General features: G+C 52.7%; 1 protein-coding gene across 1 annotated transcript; it reads left to right on the plus strand.

Moving 5' to 3' along the window:
* Nucleotides 1-2,065: 2,065 nt before the first annotated feature.
* LOC137356865 (aquaporin-9-like) lies at nt 2,066-15,835 on the plus strand. The gene is made up of 9 exons (XM_068022703.1): nt 2,066-2,196; nt 2,691-2,797; nt 3,389-3,616; nt 5,032-5,198; nt 7,726-7,852; nt 10,898-11,035; nt 11,523-11,641; nt 13,542-13,759; nt 15,376-15,835. The coding sequence occupies exons 1-9, from the start codon at nt 2,066-2,068 to the stop codon at nt 15,560-15,562; spliced, it is 1,422 nt and encodes a 473-aa protein (XP_067878804.1). The 3' UTR covers nt 15,563-15,835.

Genomic DNA, 15,835 nt, shown 5'->3' on the forward strand with positions numbered 1-15,835 from the left:
CGCGGTTACGTCACCCCCCCCCCCCCCCCGCCCCCCCCACTCGTAACTCCCGCGGAGCAGGGGTTCCAAAAAAAAAACCCGCGACGGCGGTGGGAGGATTTGTACTCGGCTCCGAGATTGTCGTCGACACGAGCACAAGTAGTCTCGGTAGAAGTGACCGCGGAGCCGACAGCTCGTCCTAAGAGCCCTCCGTGCCCCCCTTTAGGGGACGGAGACCGCCCGGGGCTTAGACGTGGCTCCAGTCCCCAAGATAAACGTGCTTGACTCTCAACGGACTCCTGAAGCAGGCCCCGCTCGGTCGTGTCAATCCCGCCACGAAGCGTGCCACACAGGCCTGCGATGGTCCAAGAGGGTGGCCCACCATCACCTTCTCAAGGGGCAACCAGGGACTTACACTAAATGCCAGCTTTGCCAGCAAGGCCCACATCCCAAGAATGATATTTAGAAATAAAAACGCCCCTGAACTTTGAACCTGTATCCTAACCCCAGAACATTAACCCTAATCCACTGGGGCATGACTCAGTGGGTAGCACCCCCCCTCTCTCTCACACAGAACGGTCCTGGGTTCAAGGCTCCCTCCAAGGATTTGAGCCGATAATCCAGGGTCAGTACTGAGAGAGTGCTGCACTGTCAGAGGTGCCGTCTTTCGGATGGGATGTCTCGCAGGTGGGCGTACAAGGACCATCCTTTTAGTTCATGGTTGGAGGCTCGTATGGAGCGTAAATGCAGCCATAAGCAAGATGGGCCGAGTGGCCTGTTTCTGTGCAGCAAATAGCATGTAACACGAAAGCTGTTTGATCATATCGTGTGAGGTACTGATACTGGGAGACGCTGGGATTGTTCTCCTTAGAGCAGAGAAGGTTAAGGGGGAGATTTAATCGGGGCGTTCAAAATCAGGAAGGGTTTTTGATGGAGTGAATAAGGAGAAATTGTTTCCAGTGGCAGGAGGGTCGGTAACCAGAGGGACACAGATTGAAGATAATTGGTAAAAGAACCAGAGGGGGGAGAGGAGGAGAATTTATTTTTAACGCAGTGAGTTGTTGTGATCTGGAACGCGCTGCCTGAAAGGGCGGTGGAAGCAGATTCAATAGTAACTTTCAAAAGGGGAATTGGATAAATACTGGAAGGGGAGAAATTTTCAGGGATATGGAGGGAAAGAGCAGGGGGAGGGGAGTGGGACTAATTGGATAGCTCTTTCAAAGAGCTGGCACAGACACGATGGGCCGAATGGACTCCTTCTGCGCTGAATGATTCTATAACCCGTTTCAGTGATGTTGGTGAAGGGATACACATTGGCCACGATATTGGGGAGAACTTCCCCCCCGCTCTTTTTCGAAATAGTGGCCTTGGGATCTCCACCCCCGAGGATCAGGCGGGGGGGTGGGGGGGGTGGTGCCTAAACAATGAGCCAAGACGGACTCCGTCGGGGGAAAATAAAGGGGAGCATAAAGTCGGCGCCGAGCGATCGACGGAAAGAAACGGGAGCAGGAGTAGGCCATTCAGCCCCTCGAGCCGGCTCCGCCCTGCAGTAAGATGGTGGCTGATCTGCCTTACCGTGGCCGATCCCCTGATTTCCCTTCAGGCCTCGAGAAATAGACAACCCCATCGATCTCAGCCTCGCACGTACTCAACAACCGAGTGTCCGCAGCCCTCTGCGGGGGAGGGGCAGAGAGGCGGGGGTGGGGGGTTTGGCAAATTCCAAAAGTTAGCCGAAAATGCCAACGGGTTTGGCAGCGGGGGCGGGGGGGGAGGGGGTGAAAGGTCGCAGGGAATCAATCGGATAGGAGTTCCAGCTGGGCAGTCGTTGGCAGTTAACGGCTGTGCGGAACATTGGGTTTCAAACAATTGTTCGAAAAGGAGGCGGGGCCTTCCCAACGTTCCGCCCTGGAATGCACCCACCCGGGCTCAGCCAATCAGCACGGCCGGCCTCGGGGCCGGGCCTGAGAGCGGCGGCTGCCATTGGCCGGGAGGTGGCTGGCGGCCGGGTCCGGCAGCCAATCCAGAAAGAGTGTCTCCACCTCATCCCCCCTGCCTCACCTACTCCCCTCCTCCCCCCCACCCTCAAATGCCATCACCAACGCCCGCCCGGCCCGCCCGCCCGCGCACAGACATCGCCACCCTTGTCGTGAACCTCTTGGAAATTGCAAGGGGGAATATTATCCGTGTCACCCCTGTGGGAGAAAACACGGCCGATAGGCAAGGAGTTAATGATCGGTGAAGACAGGAGTTGGCCTCGCGTCAAATCAGTTTAGGGTCAAGGGTAGCTTTTCAGAGATAGTTTAAAGACAGAAATGGCACAGGTAAGAAGGGATGAATTATGAACCGGGTTTGGCGATGTGTGAATATGTAGTGGGCGAGGGGTGGGGAAAGGGGCGAGGCAGAACTCAGAATTACTCAGTTCGGGGGTAGGGTATTGGGAATCGTAAAGGCCAACGTTAGGTTGCCGTGAGACACCACTGGGAACTGTGTTTTACGAGCAGGTATCACCCGACGGTGCTCTCAGTGAGTCACGGGAGTCACGGCAGAAGCCCAGGGGTGGGGGGAGAGGCCACTGCAGATGCGGCGTTTTCAGTTTAGCTCCCGCAGGCCCCCCACCCCGTGCGGATTTGAGGCCTGTTGGCCGCCAGCGGGCCTGGGCGAGGGAGGCGCAGAGCTGAGGCCCAGGTTCCCGTTCGGGCTTCTCCGTCCAGTGGACCCCGACTATATTTGCTGAGCCCCCGCTTTGGCGTCCGGACGCGTCTCCGGGTGGAGCTCTGCGGAGGCCCGTGTGGCGAAACGGGCGCTGAGGCGAGAGACAGTGAGCAGGGGGGGGGGGGTGCCGAGGAGGGGCGGTGGGGAGGGGAGAGGTAGAATAGGAAAGCTGGGTCAGAGAGGTGCACCCTTGAAGGGGGGGAGAGAGAGAGAGAGAGAGAGAGTGGGGGAGAGGTTTAGGGAGGGAATTCCAGAGCTTAGGGCCCCGAGGCAGCTGAAGGCGCGGCCCTCAATGGCGAAGCGACGGGAATCGGGATGGACAAAGGGCCGGAATCGGAGGAGGGCAGAGATCTCAGAGAGGTGTAAGGGCCGAAGGAGGTTACAGAGATGGGGAGGCGGGGGGGGAGAGAGGCCATGAAACCGCGGGTGAGAATTTTCAATCGGAGGATTGTCATCGGGAGTCAATGGCGGGAATGAAAGGGCGGGATGGGGAATTGCTGTGGGATAGGACCCAGGCAGCAGAGTTTTAGGTGAGGCGAACAGCCACTGTGGGCGGCCTGTGGGATCATAGCCCCAGGCCGAAGTGATCAGAGGGTCAGAGGTCGGGTCATGGGTCAGTGTTGGTAGCAGGGAACCAATCCCTTTGGCAATGCTTATCGCGCGGGCTTGCAATGTTCTCCTTTTTATTAACTTCAAGCCCAATGTGTTGTCGCCACCTTTTCTTTTGAACACAACCTCATCACCGCTACACTCTTATGGCTGAAGGTGACCGTAGCAACGGGAGATCGACCCTTGATCCCATTCGGGCGCGCGATCAACAAAGCGTCCAGTGGCGTGAAGCAATTCCGGCAAAAACTGCGGATTAAGAATCAGCTGGTGCGGGAATGTATGGCAGAGTTCCTTGGTGAATACATGCTAATTGTAAGTACCCAACCAAACTCGTTTCCTCCTCGTTCCATCTCGATCTATCTCCCTGGACCCCTCCATCATTTCATTCCCCCTTTCCGAGTTCATTTTAATGTATTTATTCACTTACTCATTCTGCACCTTGTGTTGAACACTCCCAGGACGGGTGCAGCACGGGGGTTAGATACAGAGTAAAGCTCCCTCTACACTGTCCCCCATCAAACACTCCCAGGACGGGTGCAGCACGGGGGTTAGATACAGAGTAAAGCTCCCTCTACACTGTCCCCATCAAACACTCCCCAGGACAGGTACAGCACGGGGGTTAGATACAGAGTAAAGCTCCCTCTACACTGTCCCCCATCAAACACTCCCAGGACGGGTGCAGCACGGGGGTTAGATACAGAGTAAAGCTCCCTCTACACTGTCCCCCATCAAACACTCCCAGGACGGGTGCAGCACGGGGGTTAGATACAGAGTAAAGCTCCCTCTACACTGTCCCCATCAAACACTCCCAGGACAGGTACAGCACGGGGGTTAGATACAGAGTAAAGCTCCCTCTACACTGTCCCCATCAAACACTCCCAGGACGGGTGCAGCACGGGGGTTAGATACAGAGTAAAGCTCCCTCTACACTGTCCCCATCAAACACTCCCAGGACAGGTACAGCACGGGGGTTAGATACAGAGTAAAGCTCCCTCTACACTGTCCCCCATCAAACACTCCCAGGACAGGTACAGCACGGGGGTTAGATACAGAGTAAAGCTCCCTCTACACTGTCCCCCATCAAACACTCCCAGGACAGGTACAGCACGGGGGTTAGATACAGAGTAAAGCTCCCTCTACACTGTCCCCATCAAACACTCCCAGGACAGGTACAGCACGGGGGTTAGATACAGAGTAAAGCTCCCTCTACACTGTCCCCCATCAAACACTCCCAGGACAGGTACAGCACGGGGGTTAGATACAGAGTAAAGCTCCCTCTACACTGTCCCCCATCAAACACTCCCAGGACAGGTACAGCACGGGGGTTAGATACAGAGTAAAGCTCCCTCGACACTGTCCCCCATCAAACACTCCCAGGACAGGTTCAGCACTGGGATTGGCTGGTCAATTTGGAGCACTTCCTGCCAGCAATCAGGGGGAGCAGCTGCACCTGTGTTGCAGCAACTGGGGAGAGGAGAGTGGAATAACTGCAAAGAGGTGACTGTTGCATGGAGACAGCTGCATTTACTGAGGAACTGTTGCACTTTTTCAAGGGTTAAGAAGACCTGCAAGTCATTTTGGAGAGGTGGGTGTTGGAGCACCAGAGAACTGTTGGTTGTTTGGACTGTTGGGGGAGGGAGGAGGCATCGGAAGATCCAGGGGTGGGGCTGCCAAATTCTATAGGGAGCCCTTGTATTTGCTCTTGTGTTTATCTGCCATTCTGCACATAAGGGGCTCCCTCCCCACCCCCAACTGTGTGGCTCGGGACGGCTGGAGCTGCCCGGCTGAAGGCTATCTTTATACAACAACAGAAAAGGGAGAGAACCGGGCGGCTTGAGCCGATCCGGGCGAAGAACCCTCCCCTAACTGGAAGATTGAACTGTAGACTCTGCAGGAAGGTGCTCCAACCACCAAGTGAACTGTAACATCCTCGCAGCTGTTCTCTCTCTTCCATCACTCGGCCACCTATCCTCTCCTCTCCTCTCCTTGTCCTTTTCAACCCTATCCTCCTCTACTCCCATCCCCACCTCCCCCATCATATTGTTTGTGTTAAAGAAAACTGTTGTGTGCTTTGTTTCTTGGGGGTGGGCGCAGCTCTGCGACCCCATGGCAAGCCCCTCTTCGCCGGTGGCGGGGCCTTCCCGTACATATGCTGCTGCGGCTGCTGCAGCTGCACCTGTTGCCCCGTCACCGTTTGCTTTATTAACATCGAAGCATGGAGTCAAGAGCTACGTCCACCCGAACATGACTATAGAGGCATGCGTGAAAGCAATGGCCGAGGTTGTCGGCCCTTCGGCCATTGTTGCAGCCTCTAAAATGTATGGGAAGGCAGTGTTATTCCTGAGGACCGAGCGGGCGGTGTCCCTGGCTCTGAGCAAGGGGCTCACCGTGGGCGGGACCTTTCTGCCAGTGGACCCCCTGGAGGCCACTGCGCAAAGGCTCATTCTTTCCAATGTCCCGCCCTTCATTCCTGGTGAGCTCCTCCTTCCCCACCTGCACCATCTGGGGGAGGTAAAGACGGGGCTCACCCCAGTCCCGCTCGGTCTTCGGGAGAACAGCCTCCGACATGTGTACTCCTTCCGCTGCCAGTTATTCATGCAGCTGGAGCGGGAGGAGGTTACAGAGGGCCACTTTAATGTCGAGTTCCAGGGGACGGCCTACCGCGTCTTCTGGACCTTGGATGGGCTGCGGTGCCATGTCTGTAAGCGTTGGTCATAAACCAACTGGTGGCCTCCATGCTGTGGTACCGGTTGGTCACTTTGGCCCCGCCCCCTGTATTTGCCACCAAGATCCAGAAGAAACTCGTCGATTTCTGCTGGGGCAAGAGGAAACACTGGGTCTCTGCCGCGGTCCTGAGTCTCCCAATTGAGGAGGGCGGTCAGTCGCTGGTGTGCGTCCGCACCCAGGCTGCGACTCTCCGCCTTCGGACCCTGCAGAAATACCTGTACGTCGAGCGTCCTCCCAGATGGTGTGCGCTGGCGACGTATTTTTTCCGCCAGTGTCACTGCCTTCAAGACGACAGGCAGCTCCCGGTGGAGACCGTTGGCCGCGCCTCTCTGTGGGAGTTGCCTGTCTTTTACCGGGATCTATTCCGAGTCTGGAACATGGTCGCCTCCAGTCAGGGCGCTCCCCCGCCGGCGGAGCAGAGCGCCTCGGCTGTCCGGGCAGCCGACTCCGGGGATGGTCCGGCGGGCGGAGGTGTAGCCGAAACCCCCGGGACGCCCCTCACTGCGGGTGGCGAGGGGGCTCGGGAGTGCGGGGGTCAGCTCGGCCGGAACTGCTCATCGGACCCAGGCCCCGAAACGCTCCTCGGGAGCCGGTCCCGCACAACCCGAGCCGCCTCTCGGAAATGCCCTCCGTGCCATTCCAATCGACGCGGAGGGGTTTCCTGTACGGGCTGCTCCTGCACACTCTCCACTTCCTCGCCCTCGTCAGCCGGCCGGACATGCCCTGGCAGTCCGCGTTGCCATCTGGCGGCGAGGGGAAACCCCGATGGAAGTCTCTCTACGCGGGAGTCTTCCCCCTTTACATCGGGGACCTGGGGTGGAGGGTGCTGCACAGAGCAGTCCCGTGCAATAGACTTTTAAGTAGGTTCACGGACTCCCAGGCCTCCTGTACTTTCTGCGGCCTGGACGAGTCCGTGTTCCATGTTTATACGGAGTGTGCGAGGTTGCAGCCCCTCTTTGAGTATCTGAAGGGGCTGCTCCTCAAATTCTGGCTGCACTTCAGTCCCACGCTCCTGATCTTTGGGCACCCGATGCGGAGGGGCTTGGGCCGGGAGGAGGATCTCCTCGTCGGTCTGCTCCTGGGCCTGGCCAAGGTGGCAATTCACAGGTCCAGGTTGCGGGCCGTCGGGGGGTCCGTCCTCCCCGATTGCCTGCCCCTCTTCCACGGTTACGTTGGCGCCCGGGTGTCCCTGGAGAAGGAGCATGCGGTGTCCGCCGGTACGCTTGAGGCCTTCCGCGACCGGTGGGCACCGCAGGGACTGGAGTGCATCGTCGACGCCGAGAATGGCATTTTAATTTGAGTTTTATGTTTATTTATCTGGTTTTAATAAAGTTATTTTAAAAATATAAGTGTGTATATAAAGGGGGCCTGAGGAATAAAGGCCCCCTCGATGTGAAAAATATTTAAAAGAAAGAAAAAAAAAAAAAACGGGGGTTAGATACAGAGTAAAGCTCTCTCTGCACTGTCCCCCATCAAACACTTCTATTGTCAGTAAGCGGGAGTGATTAGTGATTTGGCTAATCTTATCAGTTCCCACTCAAATGCAAGTATTATTGCTATTGGACTCGTCTAAGTAGTTCCAGGATGTTTGAAGGTCGGTCCATTGGACAAGCTCAAACTCTCAACAAATTCCGTCCTCTCGCTCGAATCACAGCTTCGCATTCTAACTGTTTGTTGTTGACAATCTTCTCTCCCTAGTTGTTCGGTTCGGCTGCCGTGGCACAAGTGGTGACAAACTTCGACCAGAAAGGAACGTACTTGTCCATTAACGCAGGCTATGCCATCGGCGTCTTGTTTGGCGTTTATGTATCCATTGGCGTCTCAGGTACACCATGACATCATGTGACCAAAGCATTATTGGTGCGTGACAAAGGCAGCAGCATTGGTGGTGTAGTGTTCATGTCACTGAACAAGTAACCCAGAGACCCAGCCTCATACCTTGAGGGTATGGGTTTAATTGTCGATAAACTATTGTCGCAAAAACCTACTGAAGTCCTTTAAGGAAGGAAATCTGCCGTCCTTGCCCCGGTCTGGCCGACATGTGACTCCAGACCAACTGCAATGTGGTCGACTCTTAACTGCCCTCTGGAATGGCCGAGCGAGTCACTCACTTATCAAGGGCAGTTAGGGATGGGCAACATCCCATCCAAGAATCGTGGGGTTTGCGTGGTTTATATATAGAATAACAGATACCCGGGAGTGAGTTACAGACTGGAATCTAATCGAGGGGTTCGGGTGGTTTATATATAGAATAACAGATACCCGGGATTGAGTTACAGACTGGAATCTAATCGAGGGGTTCGGGTGGTTTATATATAGAATAACAGATACCCGGGAGTGAGTTACAGACTGGAATCTAATCGAGGGGTTCGGGTGGTTTATATATAGAATAACAGATACCCGGGAGTGAGTTACAGGCTGGAATCTAATCGAGGGGTTCGGGTGGTTTATATATAGAATAACAGATACCCGGGAGTGAGTTACAGACTGGAATCTAATCGAGGGGTTCGGGGGGGTTTATATATAGAATAACAGATACCCGGGAGTGAGTTACAGACTGGAATCTAATCGAGGGGTTCAGGGGGGTTTATATATAGAATAACAGATACCCGGGAGTGAGTTACAGACTGGAATCTAATCGAGGGGTTCGGGTGGTTTATATATAGAATAACAGATACCCGGGAGTGAGTTACAGACTGGAATCTAATCGAGGAGTTCGGGGGGTTTATATATAGAATAACAGATACCCGGGAGTGAGTTACAGTCTGGAATCTAATCGAGGGGTTCGGGGGGTTTCTATATAGAATAACAGATACCCGGGAGTGAGTTACAGGCTGGAATCTAATCGAGGGGTTCGGGTGGTTTATATATAGAATAACAGATACCCGGGAGTGAGTTACAGGCTGGAATCTAATCGAGGGGTTCGGGCTGGTTTCTATATAGAATAACAGATACCCAGGAGTGAGATACAGACTGGAATCTAATCGAGGGGTTCGGGTGGTTTATATATAGAATAACAGATACCCGGGAGTGAGATACAGACTGGAATCTAATCGAGGGGTTCGGGTGGTTTATATATAGAATAACAGATACCCGGGAGTGAGTTACAGACTGGAATCTAATCGAGGGGTTCGGGCTGGTTTCTATATAGAATAACAGATACCCGGGAGTGAGTTACAGACTGGAATCTAATCGAGGGGTTCGGGTGGTTTCTATATAGAATAACAGATACCTGGGAGTGAGTTACAGACTGGAATCTAATCGAGGGGTTCGGGTGGTTTATATATAGAATAACAGATACCCGGGAGTGAGTTACAGACTGGAATCTAATCGAGGGGTTCGGGGGGTTTATATATAGAATAACAGATACCCGGGAGTGAGTTACAGACTGGAATCTAATCGAGGGGTTCAGGGGGGTTTATGTATAGAATAACAGATACCCGGGAGTGAGTTACAGACTGGAATCTAATCGAGGGGTTCGGGTGGTTTCTATATAGAATAACAGATACCCGGGAGTGAGTTACAGACTGGAATCTAATCGAGGGGTTCGGGTGGTTTATATATAGAATAACAGATACCCGGGAGTGAGTTACAGACTGGAATCTAATCGAGGGGTTCGGGTGGTTTCTATATAGAATAACAGATACCCGGGAGTGAGTTACAGGCTGGAATCTAATCGAGGGGTTCGGGATGGTTTAGATATAGAATAACAGATACCCGGGAGTGAGTTACAGACTGGAATCTAATCAAGGGGTTCGGGTGGTTTCTATATAGAATAACAGATACCCGGGAGTGAGTTACAGACTGGAATCTAATCTATGAATGATGCAATGTACCTGTAATCATTTACCTGTAATCATTTATCTGTTATCACTGACGGTGTTAGTTGCAGTTTATGCTGCTCTGTGCCCTTCAGTTTACATTGGCACATCTGGGAGTGCTGCTCAGGGAATTCCCATTGACGAGGAGGGGATAATAATTTCAGGCTTTCTGAGTGCGATACAGTGCCATCTTTTATTCCTTTATATCTGGAGGACTGGAGTACAAGAGGGTAGAAGTCAAGCTTCAGCTATACAAAGCCCTGGTTAGACCACACCTGGAGTTACTGTGGGCAGTTCTGGGCACCACACCTTATGAAGGATGTATTGGCCTTGGAGGGAGTGCCGTGTAGATTATTGAGAATGATATCTTGGGTCCAAGGGTTTGATTACGAGGAGAGATTACACAAACTACTGTTGTGTTCCCTGTAATTTAGATTAAGGGGTGATTTGGTTGAACTTTAAGATATTTCAAGGAACAGATAGTTTCTCTCTATCTACCCTATTTCCCTAGCTGTGGGGAGTCTAGAACTGGGAGGCCGAGACTAAAAATGAGAGCCAGACCTTTCAGGAGTGAAATTAGGAAACGCTTCTACACACAAAGGGTGGGAGAAGTTTGGAAATCTCTCCCACAACTGATGTTGGATCAATTGTTAATATTCAATCTGAGATTGATAGATTTTTGTTAACCAAAGGGATATGGGGGGGGGTGCAAAGGTGGGTAGATGGAGTTAGCTCACGGATCAGTCAGGAACTCATTGAATGGCGGGACAGGCTCGAGGGGCTGAATGGCCTTCTCCCGTTCCTGTCTTCCCCCCCCCCCCCCCCCACATATCCCTGCAAATTTTTCCCCTTCCAGTATTTATCCAATTGCCCTTTTGAAAGTTACTATTGAATCTGCTTCCACCGCCCTTTCAGGCAGCGCGTTCCAGATCACAACAACTCACTGCGTTAAAATAAATGTTCCTCCTCTCCCTCACTGCTCTTGCCAATTATTTGAAAACTGTGCCCTCGTGACTGAACCGTCATTCAGCTTGTGCGTCTCCTTTCAGGCGCTCACTTGAACCCTGCCGTCAGCCTATGCCTCTGCGTGCTCGGCCGCTTCCCGTGGAAGAAGCTGCCATTTTACACCTTGGCCGAGTGTCTGGGGTCCTTCACCGCCGCGGCCACCACCTTCTGCCTCTATTACGGTACGTGGCACAGCGATAGGGAAATGCGCGGTGGGTGGTGGCGGGGGGAGTGGGGGGGGGGTGGCGGCGCTAGTGTGGGGAAGTGGCCAAACTGAGGCGCTGTGGCGCCACCGCTGGCGGGAGGACGGAACTACACCGTGACATGTTTACATAGTCTTTCGTAGCACTAGCTCAACGGGCAGCACTCTCGCCTCGGAATCAGAAGGTTGCGGGTTCGGGTCCCTCCCCCAAGACTAGGGCACAAAACCCGAAGGGGAATCTCTCACTGAGGGAGTGAAATTATGGTGTGGAGTGTTGAGATTCCAGGGAGATGGCAATATTACCACTGGAGCTAAGGTTTTGGTGGACCAGAAGTGGGCGCAAGGTTCTTGATCTATTAATGGACGTCGGACATCATGAGGTTCAACCTTTTGCCTCAGAGGTGAGGGCGCAGCCCCTCCGAGCCACTGCTGACGTCTCACTAATTATGTCTCTCCTCTTTATTCAGATGCAATACAGGAATTTTCTCAAGGGAATTTAACTGTTCGTGGCCCAAGAGGTACAGCAGGTTTATTCGCCACCTACCCTGTTGAAAACCTCAGCGTTCGTAATGGGTTCATCACGGAGGTAAACTTGGTTCTTTCTTTATTCCTGTGGCTCTTCAGCCCCACCACCATTCCAGCTCTGGAGGAAATAGTTTCTCTCTATCGACCCGATCGAATCCTTTAATCATCTTAAACCCCCTCGATTAGGTCACCCCCTTAATCTTCTACACTCGAGGGGAATACAAGCCTAGTCTGTGTAACCTGTCCTCGTAATGTAACCCTTTTATCCCCGGGGTCATTCTGGTGAATCTGCTCTGCACCCCGTCCAAGGACAATATATCTTCCGGAGGTGCGGGGCTTGGACTGAACCCAGTTACTCCAGACGGGGTCCGACTGAGACTCTGTACAACTGAAGCATCACTTCCCACCCCTTTGTATTCCAGGCATTTGATCGGGTCGATAGAGAGAAACTATTTCCTCTGGTGGGGGGCGGAGGGGGAGTCCAGAACAAGGGGGCAGAACCTTAACATTGCAACCAGGCCGTTCAGGGGGTGATGTCAGGAAGCACTTCTTCACACAAAGGGGGAGTGGGAAATCTGGAACTCTCTCCCCTCGAAAATGCTGTCGAGGCTTGGGGGGGTGGTGGGGTGAAATTTGCAAACTGAGATTGATAGATTTATGTTGGGTTAAGGGGATTAACAGTTACGGAGTCAAGGCGGGGAGATGGAATTAAGATACAGTTCAGCCATGGTCTGATTGGATAGCAGGACAGACCCCGAGGGGCTGAATGGCCTCCTCTTGTTCCGATGGCAATGCCACACCCCACCCTGACAGCGTGAAGTCATGGGTGGTTGTTTTTACATGCTTTGAAGCTCAGGCCATTTGTTTGGACGCTGGCAAACAGCCCCCTGTAGTAATTCCGCTGTCAGCTGTCGAGGCATTTGATACACATGGGAGAGGGGGCAGCAGTGTCAGGCAGGCTCTCCACAGCACCACCCATCAGCCAGAGCCTGCAACTACATCGTGACAAGCCACTGTTTACATACAGAAGGTGCATATAATTACAGCATGATTATTTTACATATCAATTTATAATGGGTAACGTTGTAAGGTTTCGATGGATTAATTATAGAGTAGCAACAGTTGCACACATAGGCCCCGCACTTTAGGAAGGACGTCAGGACCTCGGAGAGGGTGCGGAGGGAGATTTACCGGAATGGGAGCAGGGATGAGGGACTTCAGTTAATGTGGAGAGACTGGGAGAAGCTGGGATTGTTCTCCGTAGAGCAGAGAAGGTTAAGGGGAGATTTAATCGGGGCGTTCGAAATCAGGAAGGGTTTAGGAGTAAATAAGGAGAAACTGTTTCCGCTGGCAGGAGGGTCGGTAACCAGAGGGACACAGATTGAAGATAATTGGTAAAAGAACCAGAGGGGGGAGAGGAGGAGAATTTTTTTTAAGTCAGTGAGTTGTTGTGATCTGGAACGCGCTGCCTGAAAGGGCGGTGGAAGCAGATTCAATAGTAACTTTCAAAAGGGCAATTGGATAAATACTGGAAGGGGAGAAATGTGGAGGGATGTGGGGGAAAGAGCAGGGGGAGGGGAGTGGGACTAATTGGAGAGCTCTTTCAAAGAGCCAGCACAGGCACAATGGGCTGAATGGACTCCTCCTGTGCTCTATCCATGATTCTACTCTCGTTATGTATTAGAGTTCAATTTGCATTGTGACACCAGAGGCTTCAAACCAGTGTTGACACCACATCAGGTGCCATCTGCTTGGGAACCAATGCCAGACTGTTGGTTCTTGTTGGCATTTGAGAATTGGCACCAGTTAATGAGTTCCCTATCTCAGCGGAGGATGAATCTGGAGCACCAAAGGAGGCGGGAGGCAAACAGCAACCTGTCCGATCGTAGTCCTGGGACATCCTCCCGCAGTCTAAACGATGAGCGGGTGTTCAGCTATTGATATCTTGTGTCCCTCCACAGGTAATAGGCACCGCTGTTTTGCTAATCTGTATTCTGGCTATCGGTGATGCCAAAAACGCGGGCGCTCCTGCTTTCCTGCAGCCCCCCCTGGTTGCCATTTCAGTTTTCGCCATTGGCATTGGGTTGGGTGCCAACACTGGCTATGCCATCAACCCAGCCAGAGACCTAGGACCCCGGCTGTTCACCTTTGTTGCTGGGTGGGGCACTGAGGTATTCACGTAAGTACAAAGGACATAAAATTTGCATATGATTTACATAAAATTACATAGATTTCACCACGTATTTGCATAGAATTACATAAAATTTGCATAGAATTACATAAACATTTACATATGATTTACATAGAATTACATAGATGTCACCAAGTATTTGCATAGAATTACATAAAATTTACATTGCATTTACATAATTACATCGAGTTCACACACAACTTATACAGAACTCTCATACAGTTTGCAAATAATTGCAGCGAATTCACACGTCATTTGCATAGACGGTACCTAGAATTACATTGACTTGACATAATTACATTGAATTCCAAAAGAATTCACATGGAAATGCACAGAATTACAGAGAAGTTGCATATAATTGGAGCGTTCATGTGTAATTTGCATAGAAGGTACATAGAATTTACATACATGCATAAAAATCACATACAATTCCATGGAATTTACTTGGATTTACATAGAATTTATTGGAGAAGTTCAGAGAATTAGCATACAATTTGCATAGCATGTACAAAAAGCACAGAAACAGGCCATCGGGTCCATTCTGGCTCCCCCCGCGGAGCAATCCAGTCAGTCCCACTTCCCCCCCCCCTCTATTTCCCATGGCCCGGCGGGTTTATTTCCCTCAAGTGCCCGCCCAGTTTCCCTCCCTCCTGTTAAATAATCACCTGCCATTTGGGTAAACGGAGGGGAGCTGCAGTTCAGATGGAACGGGAGAGCATCTCCGATAGGATGAATGGCCACCTCCTTGCCGTGCCTCCACCGAACACCCGTCTTCGGCCAGACCGCAGAAGAGAGAGAGGTCACAGAGAGAAGATCCTGGGTGTGTCTCGTCCTCCCCAGAGCACATATACAAGAGGGTCACCACTGATAACCCTAACACCTCTTATTCATGGTGAGCTGGTTCTTTCAACATCACCCTCCCTTCACATCCCCCTTGCGGCCTTGAGTTGGAGACTCCGTGGCACTGAGGCGACGCCAAGTGCAACTTCAAAAAGCCGAGGGGCTTTTACTTCAGGAGGGAGGGCTGGCTGAATCAGGGCCTGCCAGCGTAGGCCTCATTCGCATCGCCTCGGTTCCAGGCCTCAGGACGCCCCTACAGCCCCTCACAGCCAATTTGGAAGGACAGTCACTGGCGCAGTGTTGGCGGACAATTTGCGCACAGCAAGATCCCACAAAGAGCCACGAGACGAGTGAGCGGTTAATCTGTGTTTCTCACAGTTGGTTGATGGGGGATTGGTTTTACAGCTCGACCCGAAAGATGGCACCTCCGACAGTGCAGCACCCCCTCAGTACTGGTACTGGCAGTGTTGGGCCTGGATTGTGGGGCTCATGTGGTACCTGAACCCCCCGACCATCTGGATCAGAAAAGGCCCAAAGATAAAGTTCTGATCTTAGGTTCGTGACAGGAGACTCCACCCACTAGGAGCACAGGTCGGAAAGAGGGGCCTCCAATGCTACTGCGGCCCTATCGCACTGACCCCTCCACCCCCCCCCACCACCCCCCGCGTCTTTCACACGTACATGCCTCCGATCCGGGATTTTGCGGCACAGCGCAGGGAACGTGCCGATCGAGCCGAGTGTTTCTGATTGTCTCATTCCCACAGGGCCGGCAACGGATGGTGGTGGATTCCCATTGTCGCGCCTCCGATCGGAGGTCTGCTCGGCACCCTGGTGTACGTGGGCCTCATCCAGTTTCACCACGAGGACGCCAAGTCAGTCAAAGACGAAGACAAGGAGGCTGGGCTGAAGAAGGAGCAGGACCCAGAGCAGGCCGAGGAGCTGTCTGCGTAGGCCCGAATGGAATGTACCAAGGCCTTCACAATTTTTTTGTTTAACATATATTACATTTATCGGCGTGCGATTGGAGAGGCGGCACTCACCCGGGCAACTGGGGCCTACTCCTTTCTTGAAAGGAATCGCAACATGCCAAATTAAAGTTTCGTCCCGGATGTCAGGGAAGCACTCCAGCGCCCGCCCCTGGTTGCCCTCCGCCTAGAGAGAGAGGGGGAAGGAGCAGAGGCCTGGAAATCGCCATGGGGCGAGGAGACTTGACGTCTTTGTGTG

The sequence above is a fragment of the Heterodontus francisci genome, chromosome 46, assembly GCF_036365525.1.
Source record: "Heterodontus francisci isolate sHetFra1 chromosome 46, sHetFra1.hap1, whole genome shotgun sequence".
In the NCBI taxonomy this organism is placed as follows: domain Eukaryota; kingdom Metazoa; phylum Chordata; class Chondrichthyes; order Heterodontiformes; family Heterodontidae; genus Heterodontus; species Heterodontus francisci.

Excerpts from the sequence above, each read along its gene's own strand:
- LOC137356865 (XM_068022703.1), top strand. The coding sequence starts at position 2,066 with ATGCCATCACCAACGCCCGCCCGGCCCGCCCGCCCGCGCACAGACATC. Across the intron at positions 3,617-5,031 it reads TGAATACATGCTAATTGTAA|GGGCTCCCTCCCCACCCCCA; the intron begins GTACCCAACCAA and ends TCTGCACATAAG. Across the intron at positions 11,642-13,541 it reads GTAATGGGTTCATCACGGAG|GTAATAGGCACCGCTGTTTT; the intron begins GTAAACTTGGTT and ends GTCCCTCCACAG.